We start from the raw sequence: 16795 nt of genomic DNA, 5'->3' as shown, positions 1-16795 counted from the left end.
AGAAAACTGCCATTGTTGTTCGAGAAAAGCCCACTCTCAAGACGTTCAGGACCCACGTATGCCTCGAAAACCAAACGTGCTGCTTTACATAGTCACATATATTCAAGCGCACGAAAAAAATAAAAACCTGATTATCAATTTGGATACATGGTGAGGAACATCTCGGACCGCTTAGAAAGAGCGGCTAAGCGCGTCCGCATTCCCATTTAACTTCCCCTTTTTGTATCTTATTTCAAAATTGTACTGCTGTAAAATCAAGCTCCACCTAAGAAGGCGACTGTTCTTCGATGTCGCAGTTTGCAGCCAAGCCAGGGGACAATGGTCCGTCTCTACGGTGAATTTGGCCCCTCCAAGATAGCACTGCAATTTTTGAATGGCCCATACAATGCAAGCGCACTCTTTCTCTGACGCGCAATAAGCCCTCTCTCTAGAACTCAGTTTTCTGCTCAGGTAGAGCACGGGGTGCTCATTACCGTCGTCATCTCTCTGGCAGAGAACAGCACCTAGCCCTCGATCACTTGCATCACACTGGACCGTGAATTCTCGGTCATAGTCTGGAGCTCGCAATACCGGACGGCTAATCAGCACAGCCTTCAGGTTTACGAAGGAGGCTTCCTTTTGTTCGTCCCAGACTACATTTGTCGGTTCTGTCTTGCGGAGAGCGTCGGTCAGAGGGCTAGCCAAAGCTGAATAGTTAGGGATGTAGTGATTGTAGTATCCCGTCAGACCCAGGAATGCTCGAATTTCCGTCTTCGTGCTCGGCCGCGGGTAGTCTGCTACCGCAGAAATCTTAATCTCGCTGGGTTTCCTGAAACCTTGACCTACATTGTGACCCAAGTAGTCCACGGTCGCCCTTGCCAGGCAACATTTCTCGGCCTTTACAGTTAGTCCAGCTTGACGCAAAAGGCTCAGTACAGCTCTTAGATGTACAATATGGTCCGCCCATGAGTCGGAAAAAACCGCAATGTCGTCTAAATAAGGCACCGCGAATGTTTCACACCTCTTTAAAACCCTATCCATGAGTCGGGAAAAACAAAATGGAGCATTTTTGAGCCCGAAACTCATCATTGTTGGCTGGTAGCTGCCCGTCGGAGTGACGAAAGCCGCGTATCTGCTGGCGCGTTCAGTGAGCGGTACTTGCCAGTATCCTCGAGTAAGGTCCTGCGTAGTCACATATGCCGCTCTACTGACCTGTTCTACTCTCTCCTCAATATTCGGAATAGGATACACTTGATCCCTGGTGAGAGAATTTAGCTTTCGGTAGTCTACCACAGGCCTAGGGTCTTTACCTGGAGCTTCTACTAAGATCATAGGCGAAGCATAATCGCTTTCCGAGGGTTTTATTACTCCTAATTCCAGCATGCGAGTTACTTCCCTATCCAGAATTTCTCTTTGCCTTGGAGAAAATCGGTAGCACCTTGATCGCACTGGCACGTCTGAAGTCAGCTCAATATCGTGCTCAGTCAAATCAGTCCTGCCTGGCCTGTCCACGAAGCAGGCTTCAAACTCTGTTATTATTTCGCCCAGATCGGACAGCTGGGATTTCTTTAGTTCTCCTCTCTGCTCCGTCTTTTTGAGAAGCTCCTGAGCGTTGCTTCCTTTTCCGCTGAGGCAAATCAAGTTATCCCCAATCTCCTCAGGAAGGTTTAACGTTAGATTTACCATGGTTTCCCTCTGCTCATAAGGCTTCATAAGATTGCAAAGATAAATGCGCACTGCTTTACGCATATCGGGGATTTTCACTGCGTAGTTAGTGTCAGAAAGCTCTGCAACGACTTTAGCAGGTCCTTCCCACTGTACTTCGAGCTTATTCTTGGGATCATTGGCTTGCTCCATAGCTAAGTCCTCTCGGGTTCCACTTAAAAGTCTCGTGAGATTACTAGACACTGGCGGCAAGAGGTTACTCTCAAGAACGTCCTCATTCCGCGTCTCATCAAGCTCACTTTCAAGTTGACATATCTGAGATGCCTCGCTCTCAAAGTTTTCTGGCCCGCTATCTTCTACATCGACCACTGTTTTAACTGCCGTTTCTTCCGCTGTGGATTTTTCTGGAATGAGCAGTGTAGCTAGTTCTCGCGCCTTTGAACGTGTTAAGGCTGGCACAACTCTGTCTCCGAAAAGGATGCCCCTCTTTCGCAGTAGCATGTCCGATTTGTTGGAGAACAAATACGGATAGCACTTAGGAAGCTTTCCTGAAACGGCAGCCTCGGTTGTTAACTTGCCGAAAGGGCCCTCGATGACCACGTTCGCGATTGGCAAGCACACACTCTGTTCCTCCACTACCTGGCGGATCCACGCACACTGTCCTGTATAGTCGGAAGGCGACACATACGCCGGATGGACAACATCCATCGTTGCGGCCGAATCGCGCAGTACCTTGCAAGGCTTCCCGTTGACTACTAGGTCATGCAGGTAGGGTTCCAAAAGCTGCATATTTTCATCGCAGTCACTTACATACGAGAAAGCAATCTTTTCTTTCCGGCAGTTGACGGCAATGTGACCCTGCTCATTACACCTAAAGCATGTGAGGCTTCCTAGCCTCAAGCTTATTCTTTGTGTTCTGCACGTTGGTCACTTCCCCACTTTTCTCACTGCCGTCCTTTCTAGGGAATTTGCCTGAAGAAACCTTCATTTCTTCGTTTCCAACTCTAGCAAAGTGCCTTTTCTGACGGTTATTCACCCTCAACTTGGGATTGCGGGGCCTATCCACGGCTGGGTTGTTGAATTGTCGGCGCGAAGCGTACTCCTCAATGAGTTCGGCAGCTTCAGTTGCAGACTTAATGTCGCCTCGGTCCTGTAACCAATTTCTTTCTTTTTCTGGGAGGCAGATATAAAACTGCTCCAAAAGAATTCGCTCGACTACAGCGTCCCTATCACTGTAGGAATCAGTGCTCTTTAGCCACTCGCCCAAATTGACTCTTAAATTGTACAGGAATTCAGGGTAACTCTCGTCCCTGGACTTAGTAGCGTTCCGAAAACGTTGTCTGAACGCCTCGGCGCTAAGCCTATACTTTCTCAGAAGGCAAGCTTTGACCTTCTCGTAGTTGTCCGCGTCCTCCTTGCTTAGCCGCGCGACAACCTCCGCTGCCTCGCAGGGCAGAACCGTCAATAATCTCTGAGACCAAGTGTCTCGCTGGAAGGACAGTTTTTCGCAGGTTCGCTCAAAGTTAGCCAGATACAGACCGATATCCCCTGATATCACATATGGCTGCATGTACTTTGACATCTTGAAATCTGCCTCCTTGTTGAGACGAGGTACCGCTAGCTGGGGACAATCGCCCGACCTCTTGCTCAACTCTAGTTCTAATTTCCGGAGCTCAATTTCTTGGTCCAGCTTTTTTGCTTCTCTTTCAAGCTTCTCACGTTCGTGCTCCCTTTCCTCTTTTTCCCTCTCAAGTTCACGCTCCCTTTCCTCTTTTTCCCTCTGACGTTCGCGCTCCCTTTCCTCTTTTTCCCTCTCAAGTTCACGCTCACGCCTCTTTTCCTCTTTTTCCCGCTCTTTCTGCTGTCTGAGCTGCTCCTCCTTTTTTTGGGCGATGAGGTTCCATGCTTCACTGAGCTCCTCATCATCGGCTCCCAAATCTGTGATTGCCTTTATAATCAAAGGTTTTCGTGCCAAACCACTTGTATCAATTCCCAATTCCTCACACAATTGCAACAGTTCCGGTTTCTGCAGCTTTTGCAGGTCCATGATCGCTCCGAGTGTCGGCTACTTCCAAAACAACAGTGCAAACTACCAAACCTAAAGGCGTTTCAACACTTTTTACCAGTTCTAAAATCCAACCCTGTTCTAGAACCTGGTCCACATCAGAAGAAAAGCCAAGCACTCGCCCACACATGCGATCGATGTTCCGAGCTGCCCTCTTGTTGGCCGATTGTTGCTCCTGCTTGTTGCTTGAGATGCCACCTCCGATCACCAGATGTTGTGGCTTGTAGATTCTGATCCACCTCGAATCACCAGATGTTGTAGCTTGTAGATCCAGATCCCACCTCCAGTCATCAGATGTTGTGGCTTGTAGATTCAGATCCCAACGCTGGTCACCAGTTTTGGGGCTTTACCCCACCGCTGCCACCAGTTGTCGTGACGCTGGGACTAAGTTGACCCGGCCTTCACTTGGTAGCGTGCAGAGACTCGGGGTTGAAGTAGGATTGAATCTTCGAAGTTGGTGAAATATGTACAAGCAGGTTTAATGGCACTTTGAGAAACTTATTTACAAGATTATTTACACGAAAAAGAAGGGTACATCAGCAAAATGGCAAGCGTTAAGAGTTCATAGCGAGAAGCGACTGGATGAGCCGTTTACCCAGGGCTCAGAGCGACATTTCGTGCTCTGCAGCGTCCTTAAAACCCCCTATGTCCAGCCCCTCTCTGAAGATGCTGACCAACCAAATCCAGGGCACGCCCCTCAGATATCGGCATCCAATCGAACACATCACTGCACTGATGGTCTGAAGCACTGACTGGCCCGGCATTGTTTCGTTGAGCCTGGTCACTTGTTGGCGGGAAAAGCTTGGGAACGGCGAGGAGGTACATTTCTATTCTTCAGCCAAGAATCGATAGGCAGCTGGTTCCGGCAAGTGGATTTACTTCTCAGAAACCCAAGTGCACGTGGGCGCCGCATACGCTCCCAGCATTGTCCGTTTTCGACAATTGCAAATCTTTCCTGCATTCCCGGGAAATCATTTAATGGCCGTATGCGTCATGCTCCTTTCTTGTCCTGCACGTCAGCGGACTTGTCACTCTGTCGTCTCCTTTGTACAGTAGGCATTCCTTACTTGACCATAGCGCTTCTCGACGGGAAGGGTGAACAAAAGAAAGAAAGCACTTCCGGCTATTTCCCGCAGGGGAACGTTTCTTTGTGTTTTTCCAGACGTTCTCTTGACAGGGTCAATTTGGCATTTGCAGGGTGTCCACAAAGCAAAACAGGCTTACAAAACAGGATTCCTGGAAACAGGCTCACTTAGAGCCATTGGACCATCACCACATATCCACAGCACTTATTCATGCCCACAGGCGAACAATAGAGCGCGCCAATGCGGATGCACGGTCGTAACAGCGTCCGGTGCTCTTCCAACTGAGCTACATCGGCCGCTGTCCCCCCTGCTACTTTCTTGGGTATTAATGTTGTCTGTATACGAACCTTGAGAGTGTTCACCAGCGCCACCCTCAACTATAGCGGTGGACGTGGAACGTCCTGTGTGGAACGAACCGCCAGCGTCACGTAGAACGTGATCACGAGTGAGGGCGAAAGCTGTGCTAGAACCCTCTTACGCTACCTATGGCTTCAAGACTGCCAGAACCGAGACCCCCGTAAGCTACAAGCAGATAAATGAAGGGGAAATGAGGGTACTCGTTATAATACATGAAGGAGAGAAGCCAACAGTCGGCGAGGCCAAGGAAAGCATTGGGTTATTGTACTTGGTCTTTATTTTTTTATTTTTTTACTTCATAATCACGTAAATTAGTAATGTAATGTGTTTAGGGGAAAGATAAATAAACACAAAGTAGAAAGAAAAACAACGTGCCGAAATTAGTAATGTAGCTCAGTTGGAAGAGCACCGGAAGCGTTATTCGGAGGTCGTGGGTTCGGTTCCCACCATCGGCACGTTGTTTTTTCTGCTACTTTGTGTTTAATTATCTTTCCCCTAAACAAGATTACATTACTAATTTCTGTGATTATCCAAGTAAACATTAAAAAAAAAAAAAAAAAAGGACATAAAGTAACATCCCCTCCGCTTTCCTTGGCCTCGCCGACTGTTGGCTTCTTTCCTTCATAAATTATAACGAGCACCCTCATTTCCCCTTAATTGATCTGCTTGTAGCTTACGGGGGTCTCGGTTCTGGCAGTCTTGAAGCCATAGGTAGCGTAAGAGGGTTCTAGCACAGCTTTCGCCCTCGCTCTTGATCACGTTCTACGTGACGCTGGCGGTAACAAAAGGACGTTCTACGTCCGCCGCTATGGTTGAGGGTGGCGCTGGTGAACACTCTCAACGTTCGTATACAGACAACATAAATACCCAAGCAAGTAGCAGGGGGGACAGCGGCCGATGTAGCTCAGTTGGAAGAGCACCGGACGCGATATTCGGAGGTCGTGGGTTCAATTCCCACCATCAACACGTTGTTTTTTCTGCTACTTTGTGTTTAATTATCTTCCCCTAAACAAGATTACATTACTAATTTCTGTGATTATCCAAGTAAACATTAAAAAAAAAAAGAAAAGGACATAAAGTAACATCCCCTACGCTTTCCTTGGCCTCGCCGACTGTTGGCTTCTTTCCTTCATGTATTATAACGAGCACCCTCATTTCCCCTTAATTGATCTTCTCGTAGTGCTAGGTATTCGTGTAATATGTGTTCATGTGCTGTTTGATTTTTTCGGAAGGCTGTCAGTGTGAGGTCACATGTAGAGGGAAGGCTGTACCAGGGTGGAAATGGATACTGTCTCTGGGCTACAGCTGGAAGTGCATCCAGTATTCCTAAATCTTGGCATATTTCTTCAAAGCGGAGTAGTAAAGGCCTGATAGCATGGGGTTTGTTTATGAACAGTGTTCTGGAAGGGCACTTTGTAACTAAGGGGAAACAGAGATGTTTTGGTAAAGATCTTATCCTGAGTATGTATTCACATGTAAGCATGCTCCTCCTGTCGGCAAGGGGTGGTTCATTTGTTTCTACATAGATGCTTTTAATGGGGGATGTTCTGTATGCACCACTAGAAAGACGTAAGCCGAGGTTATGTATTGGGTCTAATCGCTTTAGATAAGATGACCTCGCAGAGCCATACACAATACAACCGTAATCTAAACTGGAGCGTACAACAGAGCGGTAAATGTGTAAAAGGCATGTTCGGTCGGATCCCCAGTGCTTCTTTGAGAGAACTTTGAGTATGTTGAGGGACTAAGAAGCTTTCTTTTTAAGGTTAGTTATGTGAGGCAGGAATGTTGAAAACCTGATAATCCGATCGTTATAACCAATTATCGTTATATCTGGACAAGTGAAAAAAAAAAAGACCCACATATTTTCCCATGCATGTAGGCTTACCCTTACTAGCAATGAGTAAATCGGGTTCAACAACGCTAATCATCGTAAAGAGCACTAAACACTTTATTACAGTATACATCAATAGCCATAAAATAACTTAAGCGTACTTAAAGAAGTATGTTAAGTCATTTTAAAGCAGCAGCTGAAGCTTGACAATCGCTGTGAGCATCGCTTCCAGTAGCGTGTACGCTGGCGGCAGTCCTTTTTGTGTGCATGACACCGATTAGCGGCTGGGTGAACTGAAGGACATCCCCAGCCTTGATGGATAGTAAAAAATCGTAAAGTGCGAATGCCCGTATTTTTTCACGAGGCTTACAACCTTGAAGCCCTGCATCTGCTGTTTCATCTCGTGAGTTATCACGCCGTCCGTCATGTGGTCGCCGCCATCTTCCACAGACGCAGAATCGGTGATGGTGATGACGATGACGATGACGATGCGGCCGCAGCAGCACCTTTTGCGCGGCTGTGATTGCGCTGATGATAGTGTTCATTTCATTCTGTTTTCACCGCATATGTCGAGTTTTCATGTCATTTTCTTCTAAATATTTTACCTTTTATTGAATATTCAGTAAAATTTTCATGGCAAACACTTACCAAGTGGCGATAAAGCTATTGTTGTATCCGATGTACCACCGATAATCGATCGTTATATCTGGTTTATTTTTACATAGGGGCAATGGGAAAAATGATAAATCACAAAAATTTGATCGTTATATGAGATATATCGCTATATCCAGTATCATTATAATTGGACAGGAATGAAGGCAATGTGCGCTGTCGAATGCTTTTAATAAACGACTGCCAACACTGTGTTTTGATGAGGCAATTCTCCATGACCTTCACAATTTTTCCATTTCAATAAAAATTACTTGGAATACATTGCTTGCTCACTGCACTTCATAGTCTTTTTGTGTAAACCACGTAATGGTGAAGGTGAACTGCGAAAAACGTCTGTGCTGCCTGATGCCATAGCACTTCAGGAACTCCATGCGTACAAAACTAATTCCGAATCATTAATTATGGTGCCTCTCAGAGCTAATTTGCAACATTGAGACCAAAAATGACTAAATACAATATTGTTGAAGTGGAGAGCAATGAGGACGAATGGCGTGCTAGTGCGTGGAAGGTGAAGAGAAAGAAGTGCGTTGAACGCTGGGCCCTCATTGCCTGGCTCCTTGGCTGTCTCTCAATGTATATATCTTTAATCTTCTTTTAAAGTATATTACTCCCTGTTACATTATTACTGCAAAATTTAGAAATCGCACGCAATTCACAAATGTCGTAGAATCTTCAGACCCGCGTGGTGTGCTGTGCCTTGCGCAAGGGCCATACTGAAGTGGCCACAATTACTAATGCAACAAAATTATGCAATATGTTTTTAATGGCATTGAAAGCTGAAGTAGAGAATAGGTGGGCAAAGTTTAAAAAATATAAAATGGTTTTTAATTGTCTTCAAAAGTTCTCATTGTTCACTGTTTTCTTGAAATTAGTGCAATCGAATCTCTGTATTGGAACATTACATAAGCTTTAGCAGTTTGATACATAAGTATGCTGAGAACATAGTGTGCAATTATTGCTGCTCTGCCTTAAGCTGATTTTGAATTAAAGGTCTACAAAGTAGGTAAACTTTCATTTCCTGGGCCGATTTTGAGAAATTTTATGAGAACATCTACACTACCCAGAAAAGCAAACGTTATCTGAACACAAATAGAAACGTGCATATACAGTACAACCTCGATAATTCGAACTCGGTTAATTCGAAATCCCGGATAATTCGAAGGTTTTCTGCGGTCCCGTATTTTCCAATGTAAATTTGGCCGGATAATTCGAACAGGCGGCCTGCGCCAGCCCGGTTAATTCGAAAATTTGGACTGCTATGCGGCAATGCCTGATCCATGTTTCGCCGCAAACCCGGAGAAACGACGGCCCTACGGAGCCGCAAGGCAAAGCCACATAGTAATGGTGATGATTTATAGGCGAAGCGCCCCAGCCGGAGCACTCTCTGCACAAAAATCGGTCCACAGTGCGCCTCGCGCACCGCCGAAACACGCGCCTGCAGAGGAGAAGACGTGCTTCACTGCAACACGGCGGGCATACCGGTTTTTATCACGTGACCTCGCCCCCACTCCATCCCTTGGTGTGCTTCGCCCACTCTTCCCCCGTGCCTCCGACGCTGCAAGTACGCCACCACCACCGCCGCGCCGGTCTCGCCTGCGCCATTTCTTTGTGTTGTGCGCTGTGGTTAGGGGTCGGCTACTGTGCCGTTTTTTTAGGCGGGACTGTGCAGAAGTGCTAGCTTTGTGACTGTAGCAGTGCAGAAATGCCAAAGTACAAGACTTTAACGCTGCAGCAGAAGTTCTGCTTGATCCAGAAAGCAGGCAAGAGCGCTTGTTCGAAGACCGAGTTGGCCAAAAGGCATGGCGTGCCCCTCTCGACGTTGTCCACAATATTGAGCAACAAGTCAAAAATACTAGAGGCTTACGGCAAGACCTATTCTTCGAAGCGGTCACGAGTGCGGGCTCCCACGTATCAAGATGTGGAAGCTGCTCTGCTTCGCTGGCTGCAGAAAGCAAACGCTGCCCACCTTCCCGTCAATGGAACGCTACTGCGGGAGAAGGCCAACGACCTAGCTCTACAACTTGGGCACGAGGAATTTAAGTGCAGCAATGGATGGTTTTGCAGTTTTAAAGAACGCAATAATTTACCCTTTCTCACCGTCTGTGGTGACAGCGGCAGCACTAACGAGAGCGTTGTCGAGGATTGGAGAAACCACACATTGGCGCCGCTGCTTAGCGAGTACGGTGCAGACGACGTTTACAACCTTGACGAGGCTGCACTTTTTATAAGATGCTGCCAACAAAAACATTCGCAGTGAAGAACACCGCCATCAAGGGTAGGAAACAGGCCAAGGACAGGATTACTGTGCTGTTCGGCGCAAACATGTGCGGTAAACACAAGCTGCCGCTACTGGTCGTCGGGAAGACGGGGAAGCCTCGCTGCTTCAAAAATGCGCGGCTGCCACCAAAGGATGAACTCGTCTACAGGCACAATAAGAAAGCCTGGATGACAGGTGCAATATTTGAAGAGTATGTGCGGCAACTTGACCGCAAGTTCGCGGCCACGGGCAGGAATGTCCTATTTGTCGTCGACAACTGCCCGGCACATGGCGACATCCCACATCTCCAGGCCATCAGGATGGTATTTTTACCTCCGAACACCACTTCGATCTCACAGCCGATGGACCAAGGCGTCATTCACCACACTAGGAAGATTTATCGGTACCACCTGCCCAAGCGCATGCTCCTTTGCTACGACAATGGCAAGGAGTACTCCATCGACCTCCTCGGAGCCATATGCCTCATGGTGTACGCTTGGAAACAAGTGGAGCCCACATTGATCAGGCGGTGTTTTGAACACGCTGGTTTTTCCAGTGAAAGCACTGTTGATGCCGATGCAGACCACCCATGTACTACTACTCTCGACGAAGAAGGAGCAGAGTATTGCGACCGCATCAATGCGCTCTGCGCAGAGGATGAGTCCAACGCAGTCGGCTTCGCCGAGTATATCAACATTGAGAGCGAAGAGCAGACTGGCTACTCTGACTTGGAGAATGAGATCACTGCTGGTAAGAACATGCGCGATGACAGCGACCATAGCGACGACGACACCGACGAGCCTCCCCGAGCACCTGCTCTCGGTGAAGTTATCAGATCGCTGAACGTTATCCGCAGTTTTGTTGAGTGCCGCGGTGGAAGTTCAGAGATGTTTCGTCTATTTGACCAACTCGAGAGCATGACCTTAGGAGCCGCAAACTACCGGACGCGGCAAACCAGCATCTCTGATTACTTTCAGTAGTAATTCAAAATATGCCGAATAAAGGTAACACGTTCCTGCAACAGATTTTTTTGCCTAAGTCTTATTTCTTGGTGTGTTCGGTTAATTCGAAAACCCGCTTAATTCGAAGATTTCTCGTGGTCCCGATGACTTCGAATTAACGAGGTTGTACTGTATTTAGTCACACAATTTTCAGCTACCTAACCTGAATATATTTTCAGTAATTAATAACCAAAGTTGGCAAAAACAGCAGAGAAGATAAGTACAGCACTCCACCTCTTCGTCATTATTGCAGTAATATCTTGGTGATACGAACCCGGTTGATACGAATTCACGAAATTCCATGGCCAGAGTGCATTGTGTACAATGAGGAAAATTTAAGGATGTTCTGAACACTCTCACGCGCCACTACGGATGATACGAACCAGCGAACTGCGACCGCAACCTTGAACACTACGTACTGCCCGCACATCGTTGTCTCCGCGATTGCCAGCCGCGCTGTATGTACGCATCATGAGCAGCTTGCGGTGACACGTGGTTCGCACCTCGCAGACATTGCAATTTCTTATTGGCCTCACGCCATGAAAAGTTTTCTGCGGCGTGTGGCCCACAAACCGCAGATGTCGCCATCGCTGTAACAGGCGGCGGCGTACGCGGCTAGTGCGCACTGACCGGACATCGCTGACTCTGCAATCGCGATCCGCGAGCAGTTTGCGGTGCCGCGCGACCCGCACGTTGCCATCTCCAGTCAAGCTGTGCGCCGGGAGAAGTACGCGTAGGCAGGTGGACCGCACATCGTAGACTTCGCAACAGTCGCGCTGTACGCATCGCGAGCAGTCTGCGGCGCCGTGCGGCTGGCACGTCGCCATCTTTTGTCCTGCTGTACGCGCCACAAGAAGTCCGCGAAGGCACGCGGACTTCTCGCGGCGCGTACAGCACAACAAGAGATGGCGCGTCGCCGACGTCGCGATTGCCTGTTGTGCTTAGTGCGCCGCGAATGGAGAGCTGTGACCGCGCGACCGTAATCAGCATTCTCGGACGTAAACAGGTATGCGCAACAGCCTTTCCTATGCTTCTGTCTACTTATTTTCGTTCGTTTTGATGATACGAATTTTTTCACGACCCCGTGAGATTCGTATCACCTAAGTTTTACTGTAATTCCCTCCGCCTTTAAAAAAATTTTGGCAGCAACCAATTACAGATTCCGTCTTTCAAGTTGTAACAATATACAAAATTTTAAAATAAATATAAAAAGCCGACAGACCATGCTTTGTTTGATCTTGCGTGGAAACACTGAGTAAACAGTTTATATTACAAATTTGGTGTCATGACCCCTTAAACATGCATGTCAGAGCATAACATTTACTATCATGTGAACTGTGCACCTACAAAAAAATCCAACAGCTTTACAGCACACAACATGGTATTTTGAACATGCTGGCATTAAGGGGGGACGCGACCTTTGAAAACGAGAAAAACTGCGAAACAGTCAATTTTTGGCAGACTGTATATTCCGGTAGTACCGTATTTACTCGCATAATGATCACACTTTTTTTTTTAAAATACTGACGCAAATTTCGGGGTGCGATCATTACGCGGGGTAAATTTTCTACAAAAAATTTTTGAGCCCCGAAAACGCAAACAAGTTGCAGGTCAGACGTCTTAGAACATATATCTCGATTACAACCAAAAATAAAAGCTGAGTAAGGCTTACCTTCGCAATAAACACGCACATTAAGCATCACATGGAGTGCACAATGCCCATTTATTTTTTTTCGTCAGTACTCTAATCAAAGTCTGAATCCTCGCCATCCTCGCTTTCACTGCAGCACGACTCATCGGAAACGGCAGTGTCGTCGCTGGGAGCATCTTCACAATCCCATAGGAAGTCATCTTCCGTTCCATCCAAAGCGTTAGATATGCCTGTCTTCTTAAAACTCTTAGCCACTACCTCGTCGGGGATACTGCTCCACGCTTCTGTGATCCACGAGCACAGCATCTCCACGGATGGCCTTCTAATCTTTCCGCTCGGCGTCAAATCATGCTGGCCCATCGCCATCCACTCAGCATAAAGTCGTTGAACGTTGTCCTTGAACGGTTTGTTCAAAGACACGTCGAGAGGCTGCAGCAGCGAAGTCAGGCCGCCAGGAATGACTGCAATGTCCGTGCGCAGCTCTTTCAGCTTGGCACGCACGCTGTCCACAAGGTGACCTCTAAAACTGTCCAAAACCAGAAGCGAGGGAAGCAGAAATGCTCCTGGTCTTCTTCCCCAAACAGTCTTGATCCAGTCGACCATCAGGTCTGCAGTCATCCACCCTTTCATCTGTGCACGTATATGGATGCCACGGGGAAAGTTTCCCTTCGGAATAGTCTTCCGTTTGAAGATCACGTATGGTGGCAGCTTCCGCCCGTCGGCCATCACAGCAAGCATGACTGTGCATCGCTGTTTTTCTGCGCCAGACGTCTTCACGAGGACGCTCCGAGCACCCTTCTCGTTCACAGTTGTATTCCGGGGCATGTCGAACGTCAGTGGAGTTTGATCGGCGTTTCCAATTTGCGACATGAGGTAACCGCATTTTTCGCGAAGCCTAGTGGCGAAGTGATGGAAGTCTATCACTTTGCTTTCATACGCGGCTGGGAGCCGCTGGCACAGCGACGTCCGCCGCCTCAGGGAAAGTCCATTCCGTCGCATAAAGCGAGTCGTCCAACCAGAGCTAGCGCGGAAATCCTTTGCGGCGATTCCCAGCTTCCTGGCAGTTGTGCGCGCCTGCGTCTGTATCATTTCTAATGACACTGCACAACCATCCTTGCGCAGGTCCCTCACGTATTCTAGGACCGCCTCCTCAACACGAGGGAACTTGCCCGTTTTAGGTCCACGGAAAGCCCGCCGTGTCTTGTTCGTAGCAATCAGCTTTTCGCGCTGCTTCTTCCAATAGCGTATCCTCATTTCGTCCACGCCGAAATGCCTACCAGCAGCGCGGTTGCCATGCTCCAGTGCATAGTCGACAGCCTTGAGCTTGAACGCGGCGGTGTAACTGGCATACCGCCCCATGGTGAAATGACGTAAACTCGCACAAAAACACAAATCACGCTACGACGCTGCCGAATTACAAAATGGCGAACGCCGCAAAGCATGGAATCATGGGAACTCCAACGTTACTAGACTAGGTTGGGAACTCGTCGGAATGCATTCGCTGCGGGATGACTGCAGATCAACCACCAGGCGGCTCCATGTTCGGGGTGCGATCATTACGCGGGGAACTTAAAAAATGGAATTTTGACCTCAAAATTCAGGGGTGCGATCATTACGCGAGTGCGATCATTATGCGAGTAAATACGGTATGTCTGATAAACTACCCTTTCTGTAATTATCAATGCCCAACTCGCCGTAGAAATACTCAGAATTAATAACAAGCGGCGGTAGCCACGCAACAGCGAGCAAGCACCGAAAATTCCCAAACTTCGCGCGTGCATCATTCCTCTCCTGCCGAACTGAGCACCGCCATCTTGGTCTTGTTTTGTTTGTGAATTCTTGCGCTTTCTTCTGCCCCTCTCAGCGGTGGCGGCGCGGTCGAGGTGTGGCTTGCTTCCGATTGGGAGCCTCGTGGAGACTTTCGAGTTTCCCGCGCTCGAATTCAAGGCTGTGACTGTGCAAAGCGCGCGCTCCGCGAGAACGAGGGGGATCGGGCGACTGCTATTGGCTGCTGCGTCCGATGACGTGTTGGTCTCCGCTGGCTACCTCCCCACGTCGTCTGCTCTGGCTCGTTGCTGTCATTGTTGGCTGTCTTTATATTTATACTTTGTGCGTTCTGTTCGCTTTTCGCCATTTTTGCGATCGTCACATTTAAGATCTGTTTTCGTGTCCTCTGAACGATTTCAAGCAGTGTTGCGTGGTCGCTCACGATGCCTCGAGATGCGACACGCGTTAAGTGCATGGAAGCGAAGGCAGTCCTCATGGCGAGGCACGCCGCCGACGACTGCATCATAGCCTGCAGCGTCCTAGCATCTGTTACAGTGGAACTTAAAAAACATAAAATAATAAAAAAAAGCCCCTAGTCTTACCCCGCGATACCTATCCAGAAATTACCTCAATGAATTTCACAATGCCAACACATTCCGCAAATTCTGCAGGCCTGGACCCATGTGGCCTATATTATATAGTTCTGTAACTTGAGAACCAGCGTACACAGCTTTACGAAACTTATTAGTTATTCAGATGTCCATGCTATGAGTGTGCCCTAAAAATTTCATTGAGATATGTTGGCAAACAAAAAAGTTCTCTCAACCTTCTAGGGCCGTTTCATCAGAATCACTTTTTTGCCTAGTGCGGCCGCTTAGGATAGGCATATCTCAGGAACCACTTATCAGATTTTCATGAGGTTTCTTTTATTCCATACCTCAATAAATTTCTGCGGGCAAGGCAATTTTCTTTTTTCAAAATATTGTGTCTGGAATTAATGACAAACAATAAATATTTTGTTATAGTAGGTCTGATTAACAACACTGATTTTGGGACTGTGCTAAAATTTTTCAGCGAGGAAATTTGGAAAAAGGGAATTGTCTTGCCCTGGGGCAACTATCCAGGAATGACCATAACGAATTTCATAGTGTCAGCACGTTGTGTCAATTCTCCAGGCCTGCCCCAAGGGACCTATGTAAACCATCTTGATATACTCCTCTAACTTGAGAACCAATGAGCCCAGCTCCGTGAAACTTGGTAGTTTTTCAAATGTTTGTACTATGAGCCTACTCTGAAAATTTTGTTCAAGTATGTCAAGAAATAAAAAAGTTGGTGTTCAAGGGTAGCCTCCCCCCTTAAAGACTTGCGCATTGCCCTTAATTATTTCAACTGCTTTAAGAAAATCAGTGCAATTACTCACCAGCTACACAGCCTACCTTAAAATAAAATGCAGTTCTTAAATCATTGTAAAAAGTTCCATGCCAAATTTGATTACATTCCAAGCATAAATAAGGAAATAGCTTTAACTGTCAGGGCCCCCTGAAACTTTTAAAAGAGTACACAACCTTAAAGAATAATGCAGATTCTTCTATAACTTTCCAACATGAAAAAATATTAAACTCACCTGATGAGACCATCAGCAACGTTTTCCTTGACCAAGTCACCCTTTTTCACGATAGACGATGGTAGTTTAGCCTTCAGTGCCATATATTCTTCATGCATAACTGCCACATGCTGTGGGGAAGAACACAGTAATAGAATGCAGTAACTATAAACAGCCAAGTAGAGAAATTTACAATTTTTCCCTGGTTTTACACTTTTTTCCTGACCTTGTCAAGTGCTACAGTAAACTCACTGCAATCAGCACCGCCTCAAAAAATATTTTGCTAAGGACAATGAACTTTTATAAAACCTCTAAGTCTTCCTACGCTTTTCATGTACATAGTGAGCACTCCCAGTGGACTCAGACGTAGTTTTGCAATCAAATTAATGAGCATTTGCGCTCCACAGTACTGGCACAGACTACACTCATCACACTGAAAGCTCCACCAAAGCTAACAATGGAACGGGAGACCAGAATGGACACAGGGTGTCTAGCACACCGCTATTTTCAAAATCCCAGACTTCTCCAGGTTTTCCCTGATTATTTCAGGTCTAATTCCCTGACAAGTGAAGAGGCTTAAAAATGTAGCTGCTGATGATAATGACCATAGACGAATAATTCCCAACAAAAGGCTACAGTGAAAGCTCGTCAATTCAAACCTCAATAATGCAAATTTTCAAATAATTCGAACTAGACTACTTGGTCCGGCAGAGCTCCCTAGAGATCTGTGTATAAAAAAGCCCGTTGATTTGAACGCGAGTCGGTTCCGCTACGGATAATTCGAGCTACGCACCGCTGCGTCTGGGTGGCTTGGTGCACATCATGCGGCCAAATAAAAAAAAGTAAAGAAACACCTCCG

At 47.1% G+C, this 16795-nt stretch overlaps 1 protein-coding gene across 3 annotated transcripts in view; it reads right to left on the bottom strand.

Annotated features, from left to right (window-relative positions):
• The window catches only part of LOC146206254 (snRNA-activating protein complex subunit 1-like), a 96005-nt gene that overhangs the window by 43526 nt on the left and 35684 nt on the right, over positions 1-16795 (bottom strand). For all 3 annotated transcript variants that reach the window (XM_084590871.1, XM_084590872.1, XM_084590870.1), the window contains one exon: positions 15958-16067. In XM_084590871.1, the coding sequence (XP_084446997.1) occupies positions 15958-16067 (110 nt within the window). The remainder of the gene's footprint in view (positions 1-15957; positions 16068-16795) is intronic.

Source organism: Amblyomma maculatum, chromosome 1, assembly GCF_055883805.1.
Source record: "Amblyomma maculatum isolate TAMU_Amacu chromosome 1, ASM5588380v1, whole genome shotgun sequence".
NCBI lineage: Eukaryota > Metazoa > Arthropoda > Arachnida > Ixodida > Ixodidae > Amblyomma > Amblyomma maculatum.
Note: the sequence above shows the minus strand (reverse complement) of the source record. Positions and strands in the feature narration are given on the sequence as shown.